This window comes from Triticum aestivum, chromosome 2A (assembly GCF_018294505.1).
Source record: "Triticum aestivum cultivar Chinese Spring chromosome 2A, IWGSC CS RefSeq v2.1, whole genome shotgun sequence".
Classification (NCBI taxonomy): Eukaryota; Viridiplantae; Streptophyta; class Magnoliopsida; order Poales; family Poaceae; genus Triticum; species Triticum aestivum.
Genome location: NC_057797.1, coordinates 600,941,590 through 600,950,708, shown reverse-complemented (window position 1 = coordinate 600,950,708; position 9,119 = coordinate 600,941,590). Strand labels below are relative to the sequence as shown.

The following is a 9,119-nucleotide window of genomic DNA, read 5'->3' as shown; positions in this document are numbered from 1 at the left end:
AATGTTATTCTCCTCCATTGCCCTGGTTTTGTGTTTCTGTAGCATTCCTGTAAGGACCTTCCCCCACTTAGAAGTGTTAGCATAGGTAACCATAGTTGTGCCATTCTTATCCTGACAATAACCTGCAACGTGTTGGTCCTCTGCCCCGTGCTTGCGTCTTGAGGAACTCCCATCAGACATATCAACATCTTCATCCTTGCAAGGCTCGTCCTCCCAAATAGTAGATTGTTTCGGCTTTTCCTGGCCCACGACAACGAGTGCTTGTGCGTTAGGCTCCGCAGCCTTGGTAGTCACAGTCCCCCCTTTTGCTGGCTTCGGGCGGGCAGCAATCGCAGGGGGGGCGCATGATCGCCCCACCAGCTTGTGGGTTCGCCTTGGGCACCTTCAGCACAGTCACCATCAAAATCACATGCGTCGCGAGTCTCGTTGTTGTCTAGTACTATCCTTGTTGATATGAAATGTTAGATCTTGGACAATATTATGAGGGGACATGATATTTATTCGCATAGTATGTCCATGTAATTGTAATGGATGATGTCGATTTTATCTATATTGTTTTCTCTCTCAAATAATGGCGGGTTATAGAGTAAATTAGTATTAGTAAGTTGTGCATATATCGAGGTGTCTCTCTCAATGTCTTCTGAAGTGAATAACATGTGATAAGTTTACTTATGGCATCTTCAAAGAAGGCTCTTAAATCGCCTGCAAGCGTCCAATCAATCCGAACCTAGTTTGCCATCTAGCGCGTTACCCGTCAGTCCATCGACGCGTCCGGTTGTCCGAAATTCCGCAAACCAGAGGGCTTTGCGGGATTCCTAACATCCACATGACGAATAAAAAGCCATCACATGCCCTTCTCCTCTCCCCTTCTACGCGGGATTTGGCGGAATATTGTTGCTATTTATCAAAATAAGAATGATTAAGTGATTATTAGCATGCTTTGTTTGGCGGAAGGCTAGCTGCATGCATGTTTTATGACGTTCATTACTTGCCTAAATAATATTCTTTTTTTGCGGGTAATCTAGTAATAATACTCATGGATGCATATTTTGGCGGAAGATGTGTGCATGCATGTTTTGGCGGAAGGCTACCTGCATGTATTAGATTAGGGTATCTTCAACGTCGACCCGCAAATCTCCCCTAACTTTTCGGACGGCGGAATCTATCCAACGTCGACCTGTATCGGTCATCGGAGCGGTCCGGACACGATTTCTTTCGCAAAGTAGAGACAAATGTGGGGACGGTTTGTGAGAGTCCGGACACGTGAAACGTCGCTCTCCGCCCCTGTGACCCACCCAAAAGGAGGGCCGAGCCCGCGCTTTTGTAGCATCCCACACTGTTTCCGCGTTAAAATTCTCCACTCTCTTCTTCCACTCGCCGCCACTCTTCGCCCAATTCCCGCTCTTTTCTCCCACCCTCTCCTTCCCTCCGCCGTCGACGCATGGAACCGTCAAAGAACCTGTCGAAGATCGAGGCGTCGGAGGTGCCGGAGGATCCGAGCATCACGCTCGCCCGGAAGATCAGCTCGGAGACATGGCAGAATCGCCGCGTCAAAGCAAAGGCCGCAAAGGAGGAGAACATGAGGATGCGTCTGGCCACCGGCGGGCCTGGTGGTGGCGATGGTCATGGTGGACGGGGCGGGCAGCGAGGCCGTGGTGGACGCCGCCAGACAGGTGCACCCATAGTACCGACGACGCTGTGGCCGGTGCCTTACAAGCATCCGTACTACTACGCTGCCAAACAGCTCGCAAAACCCCGCGGGTACGGTTCCTTACATCGTCGTTGTTAATGCGGCGCCGCTCTTATCCGAGTATTCTTCGCCGTCGCTCGTTCGGGCGAGGGCGGGCGGAGAGTAGATGGGTGCCCGCACGCTGTTTGCTGCAATGCCGAGAGAGGGGGGGCGTACGACAGGGACATGGAGATGCTCGATATGATCCACGACGGGAGGACCATGATCAAGGAGAGGAAGGCGGTGCTTGAGGAGAAGAAGACCGCGCTCGAGGAAGAGTGAAGATTGCAGCACCAATGCGGAGGACGCCAAGATGTTGACCTTAAATATCGACTCTTTGAATGCCGACACTAGAATTATCATGCAATCCGTCCGCTATCAGATGCTGGAACGGCATAAAGATGAGTTGGCTGCGGCGCAAGATGAGGACGCGGCGGAGGCGGAGGTGGACGCGGAGGCGGAATCTGCCTACGCGGCAGCGATGACACCTCCTTGATCAGAAAGCATCTTGCTGTGATGGCCGGTCCGATAGGGCAGAAATACAAGGACTGTCGAATTGGTGTTCTTTTCGGCCATGTAAAATCTAAGCATATTTGCCTCATCTTGGTTGTGATCGGGAATGCAATCTGGCGCGGGTGCGATCCGACGCGTTGTGTGGATCAGCTTATAATTGAATTTGAATTTGCTGGCGGGCAGTATACGGCTAGTGTTGAATGCGGGTGGATTTTTACGGGTTGTCGTTGAAGATGCCCTTACTTCTATAATCACGCACTTCATGTTTGCCTGTTATCCAACTCCATGTTTATATTTGACCGGCAGCATCTGAGTCAACGACGAGGCTGCATTGCAGCACTAGCTCTCGTCGACAAAAATCACCTCGTCATGGTGCCGTCGTGTGGACCTTGAGCAGCAGGTGGTGGAGCTTGGGCGCAGGCCATGGCGAACGGGACTTGGACGGGAGGGCCTTGAGCAGCAGGTGGTAGAGCTTGGGGGCAGGCCATGGCGAACAAGACTTGGACGGGAGACCTTGAGCAGCAGCAGGTGGAGTTTGGGGACAAGCCATGGCAGACGGGACTTGGACGGGGGGACCTTGAGCAGCAGCAGGCGCAGCTTCGGGGCAGGCCATGGCAGACGGGACTTGGACCGGAGGCCTGGCAAAGGGTATTGAGCTCGGTGTATTTTGACTGGTTCTCGCTCCAGATGAAGAGATAAGCCGGGCAGGTGGGCTGGCCCCACCAGGACGGGTGGCAGTCGTAGCGCGCGGTTTAAGCGAGAGAAAGATCATCCGGTGGATAATAAACATTTTCCTTTCTAATCTGATAGTAGAGGCGGGCATTTGAGATATAGTGTTAGACGACCGGCTTCCTTATAGGCATGCCATAAACCAAAATACGCCTTGATATTGCATATTTCTTCTCCAAACTTAATCCACTAAAACGCAACAGCAACAGAAGGAGAGCACACAAATGACAGGGAAATGGCGCGGCAACATAGGCGCAAACTGTGCACCGGAGCTCAACAAGCCAGATTTTCTTTTTTGATTTGCTGGAAATTAGGCTTAATCGTATCACAATATTTATGGCATGGCACGGCACGGCACGTCCCCAAGGTAGCCATGGATGGAACCAGGGGCGGGCCCAGGAATTCAAGACTGTGTATTCAAATTTTGATTTTTTTTTGAAAGTCTATGGCCTTCCTTTCAGGCGTATAATCAATTACAGAAGCATATTATACTAGTTCTAAACTATATAAAAGATACCACATAATATATTATATTCACAAAAATTGATCATAACTTGGTATTGTTCACCATATGGAAGTAAAAAACATTGTTCAACATATCATCGCAAAATCTAAAATATATATAGGATCGATAAAAACTTACAAATCACAGGATAACTTTGCGATCCTTGATGCTTTGAAAATGTGTGATAATGTCCTCATCCTTAACTTGCAAGAAGAAATCATTTTCAATGAATGTGACCAAGCAACCATTTAAGTATTTTTGCCCCATCTTGCTTCTTAGCTTGTTTTTTTATATAGTTCATTGATGAAAAGACCCTCTCAACACCGGCTGTTGCAACAGGAAGGACTAGCACCAATTTGAGAAGTTTGTAAACAATATCATACCGAAGAGCCCTCCCTGTTCTAACAAGTATCATAGACAACTCTGCTAGACTTCTCAAGTTTGTGAAGTTTTCATCATTCCTCACATCAGTAATATAGAGATTCAATTGAAAAGGAAGTTGGTGCATTTCTTCAAAGTCAAAATCATGAGGATAGAACCCAGCAAGCTTAACCAGGTCATCAATATTAAAAGAAGAAAATGACTTGGCTGGACTGAATGATGCCATGCATCTAAGTAGCTCCGTGTTTACCTCATCAAACCTGTTATTAAGCTCTTGAAGTTGCCTATCAATGACACCCAAAAACATATCAGCATGGAACCGGTGGTAATTCATGGCATTTTTATAGAACGCTCTTGCTCTTTGTATAGGCTTGTACTTCCCATCCATGTCAACACATCTGACATTGTGCTTCACACAAAAAGAAGTGACATTCTTAAGGAATTCTTTCCATCCATCATCTTCTCTTAGAACTTGCAGTTGTACCTTTGTGAACTCGAGAAGATCAACTGCATTCACAATATCTTGATCCCTCTTTTGCAAAGCGTTACTTAAGTCACTTGTGTACCCAAATATTTCATTCATCAAGTGCAACATGAAAACAAACTCAAATGATTTAAATACTTCCAACATAGTTTGAGCTCCTAAAGCCTCTGCCGAATTACTTTCTTTCCCAAGCCTAAAGAGAACTTTCCTGATTGAAGGATACAAAGACATAACATGCATTACCGTTTTGTAGTGAGATCCCCATCGTGTGTCACCGGGCCTTGCTAGGCCCATCTCTTGATTCAAACCTTGGCCAGCTTCAATTTCACCTAGTTTCAATGCTTCAATCATATACTCAGCCTGAGCTACGCGAAGCATGCGGATCTTTTTACATGACATCCTAAGAACATTCAACAAATATGCAAGGTGCCCAAAGAACCATTTGCAATCAATATTCTCCTTAGCAACAGCTACAAGGGTTAGTTGAAGCTGATGGGCGAAGCAATGAACATAATAAGCAGAAGGAGAATCTTCCATGATTAGTTTCTTCAAACCATTAACATGACCCTTCATGTTACTCGCACCGTCATACCCTTGCCCACGTACCTTGGATATCGGCAGTTGATACTTCATAAGCAAGGTCTGAATTGCTTCTTTAAGAGTCAATGATGTAGTATCCTCAACTTGAGCAAGACCAAGAAACCTTTCAACCGGCTCCCCTATTTTATTGACAAATCGCAAGCAAAGAGCTAACTGTTCTTGTTGGTATGCATCACTAGATTCATCAGCAAGAATTGCGAAACACTCATCACCAAGTTCCTCTATGAAAAATTTTGTTGTTTCATGAGCACAAGAACTAATAAGCTGTTTTTGAATCTTGTGATCTATCATCTGACAATTCTGTGGAGCATTTCCTAAAACAACCTTATTAACTTCTTCAAAGTTGCCTGCCATCCATTGCAAAAGTTCTCGGAAATTTCCTTTATTTTTAGAATCCTTTCCCTCATCATGACCACGAAAAGCCAACCCCTGATGCAAAATAAATTTTATGCACTCAAGTGACCATTTTAATCGAGCTAGATACTCAGCCTTGTACTGTGTGGTCTGTGAGGAAATGGCCTCACGGATTGATGCTTTAGGTTTGATGAACAAATTATATTTCTCTTCGGCTTCACAATGAGCACTATTCACCTCACCATCATGCTTACGAAATCTCGCTTTCATATTCCAATTTCTGAACCCTCCATTAACAAAACTATCTCCACCAGCAAATTTAGTACTATCTTTGAACAAATAGCAAAAAAGCAATATGCAGCATCTTTATCCACACTATACTCAAGCCACTTATACTCATCAAACCAAGCCGGTTGGAAGCGACGCTTACCTCCGCAGTCATGTTGCAGAAAATCTTTCTTCCGCATCTTTGGTTTACATCGTCCCAATGCAATGTAGGCCCTTCTAACTGAATCTCGTTCATTAACATCATAGCTTGAGATAGGAGTCCTCAACCCAGGATCATGCTCGATGTTATAAATGTCATCATCACTATCCTCATCACTAGAATCAGATTCATCTAGGGCCATAGATTCATCATCATCTTCTGCTATTGGGGCCTCTGTGTGAGGAGCTCTCTCAGGTTCCGGTGGTATTGTGTGTGTCTCACTACCACTTTGCCCTTCAAAAATTACCAATTGCATCTGACTTTCATTGGAAGATGGGGTAGCACTCGTTGGTTCAGGTTGTTTTCTTTTTGCAGCAACTCTTTTCATGAAAGCTCTCAAATCAGTAGTGCTAGTATTCTTACTCTTCATGTTTTACACCTGAAAAGTAAAGTTGCTCAAGTTTTAGAGTACTAATCATTATACATAACGCTCACTGGAACAAATTCAGAATTTATAAACGTTCTCTCATTACAAACTCGAATGGAAAATTGTAAATTCTCATGTCTAAACAATTCTTAATTGACTGCAAACTAGTCTCTAATTTTACTATATTAAAACAAGAAAGACAAGTGATTAGTGGTCAAACTAACTTACTTAGTCTTGCACTTTTGTACTGCAGCCTGCTGCCTGGACAATATGAGAGCAAAAGCGCTGCCTAGCTGCCTGAATTCAGTTCGACACTGATAAATAAATTCAGTTAGAACACGCGCATGAGAGGAGAGAGCCCAATTTCTGGGTCAAGTGATTAGTACATCTAATTAGTGATTATACCTTCGATAGTTGAATTCGAGTTGTGGCTTTGAAATTAGATTGATTCCTGCAATCCTGCTATCCGCCACCTACAACAGAGATTAGAAAGTTCAAAACCAAAAGGGGCAAGGGATTAGGGATTCAGGGATGTATTCGTCGGGCGCGTCCACGCTGCAGCCGCCGCCGCGCGTACCTGCAACCGATCGCCGATCAAGCGACGGCAGCTCTGGACCCTGGCCGCCGTGCGGTGCCGATCAGGAGGCGGTTCGTTGCTTGGCCGCTTGGGTCGCGTGCGGCGAGTGGAGAACTCGAGAACAAGGGCGGCGCTGCCGGTTCGTGTGCCTGGCTCTGATCGATGGAATTTTTTCTGTGCGATGATGGATGTGTGCGAGTGACTTGGGCCAATGGGCCATGCCTGGTCGTGGTGATGAGGAGAAATAGACAATGGGCTGCCTCACTTTTTGGGCTGAAAAGCTTAACTCGACGCTCTGGATGTGTCGGTATCGTTTTTCCTTATACAACATAATATATAGACTATATATACCTAGTTTTTTCACAAAAATAATGGTATTCAACTGAATACCCTTGAATTGAGGTGGGCCCGCCCCTGGGGAGAGGCGGCCGCCGACCGGCGGCGACGCCTCTATGCAGTGCGAGGACCTGGTCAACCTCTGACCAGTGGGCCCTCGGGCCGGGTCGAATCGACGGTGCAGCGAACCTTCTAGGCGCGTCTGGTCCGTTGGATACGCCACCTCAGCCAGCCTTGCCCTCCTCCGACCCGGGCGGCCTGCCCATATAAGAGAAAGCCGACTGGCTCTCCTCTCCCATTCCACTCTCCCACGGCGCCCTCGCTCTCGTCTCCGCCATCGCAAGGCGAGCAAGGGCAAGCAGCACCACCGAGGAGCAGGTGAGAGATCACCGCTTCCTCTTCTCCCCAATCTCCTGTCCTTGTTCAAGTTCGAATCAAATGCATAGCGAATTCGTGCCTTGATCCGGTCCTGGGTTGGTCAAATCTGTTGGTCGTCGATGCGTGCATAGACTAGCCGCGCTGTTGCTCTGTTTGATCTTGGTGTTGATATCGTTGTCGACTATTTCGTTTGAGCATGCATGATCCCAATGTCCCGTCGATGGATGCCAGGGGGGTTTCGTCGTTCTAGTGATTGGTTTGAACCGGATCGACCCAGTTGCTGCTTGTAGGTGTGCGTTTGATTTGTGCTTACCGAGATTTTGTTCGATCGGCGCGTGTTCTGCCGCTCCACCTCCTCCCAGGTCTTGGTTCGTCTTGTTCGAAGTATTCCCTGAGATTCGTCCTGTTTTGATTTCTGGACGAGTAGGCGTTGGACCTCGCGTTCGCGAGTTCGTTCATCGCAAGTCGTGCAGCGCCGTCGACCGCGGTGACGGTCTGCTGCAGCCTATGCGCCGCCGATGGCACGAGGGCCGGGCCGCACCCGCGACGGCGAGGTCAGCCGCAAGGCTCCTCTCGACGGCGACGTTCAGCGTCTGCAGCGCCTCCCTTGCCAGGGCGTCGGCGTGGAGGTGGTCGAGTACCCAGAGATCGTACGCGACTTGGCCGCCGGGGAGGGCATCGAGACCGAGAGTCGCGGCCTAGAGCCTGAAGAGGTGCCCGGCGTCGGCGTGGACGACATCGACTAGGTACCCGTGTTCGCGACGGGCCTCGTCGAGTGGCCCGCCCTCCGACTCCGTGTCGTAGAAGGTGTCGTGGACGAGCACCGTGGAGGAGCGAATCCATGCCGCGGGGCACTACCTCGAGCAAGTCAGTGTAATTGTCTTCGCTGGCTGCGTCCATGGGCTCCTGGAGCAGCACCGCCGCGACCTCGAGGAGCGTCACGCGGGCGGCCTGGCAGGATAGCAGGCGATGGCGTAGTCCACCCCGGCGGCGACGAGGTGCCTGTACCTGTAGTGCTCCGCGTGCCCCAGCGTCGCCGTCACCCACTGCACCAGGAGCAATGCATGCGCATGCGGAGCTAGAACCTTCCTCATCCTCGTTGTGATTATTGGATGAGGAAGCGATGGGCGATCGAGCGACTTGGTGTTGTGCCTCGAGGATTTCTGCTCGTCGAGGAAGCGTGGTTCGATTTCTGCTCCTGGTTCGATCTCGAACTTGTTAGAAGTGTGCATTGCTATGTGCGGGTCATAGCCTTGCGTCCATCTTACTTGTGATTGTTGGACGAATGAGTTGCATTGCTATGTTCTGATCTTACTTGTCCGATTTGGTTGTGGTTCTCAAACTTCTCATCCAGTCTCTATTTGATTTGATTGTGGCAGGCTAGGCAAGCCATGGCAAAGAAAAGGAAGAATGAGGGAAAGGCCCCCAAGATGAGAGAATTCCTTATTTGGCCTTTTCTTAAAATTTGTTTCTCTTTTTGGCCCAAAAAACATTTTTCTTCCCTTTTTGACGCTCAAACTTTATTTTATGCCCTATTTGACATTTCCATCCATTTTTCCATCCAACTGTGTTAACTGGCACGTGCAATTACAATTTTACCCTTGGTGATGGTATGTCACCACAAAGAGAAGAGAAGGGGCCTGAACCGCTCCTGTGTGGGAGATAAAAAAGAGGAGGGG

General features: G+C 48.2%; 1 protein-coding gene across 2 annotated transcripts; it reads right to left on the bottom strand.

The window, feature by feature from the left end:
* Window positions 1-3,493: 3,493 nt before the first annotated feature.
* On the bottom strand, window positions 3,494-6,949 carry LOC123189666 (zinc finger MYM-type protein 1). 2 transcript variants are annotated; one of them, XM_044602135.1, is made up of 5 exons: window positions 6,727-6,949; window positions 6,555-6,622; window positions 6,378-6,463; window positions 5,726-6,161; window positions 3,494-5,370 (listed from the first exon to the last, which is right to left on the bottom strand). In XM_044602135.1, exons 4-5 carry the CDS (start codon window positions 5,825-5,827, stop codon window positions 3,700-3,702), a joined length of 1,773 nt encoding a protein of 590 aa, XP_044458070.1. In that variant the 5' UTR covers window positions 5,828-6,161; window positions 6,378-6,463; window positions 6,555-6,622; window positions 6,727-6,949; the 3' UTR covers window positions 3,494-3,699. The 2 variants fall into 2 exon arrangements, with proteins under 2 accessions (XP_044458070.1, XP_044458069.1); XM_044602134.1 differs by having other exon boundaries at window positions 3,497-6,161.
* Window positions 6,950-9,119: the final 2,170 nt, after the last annotated feature.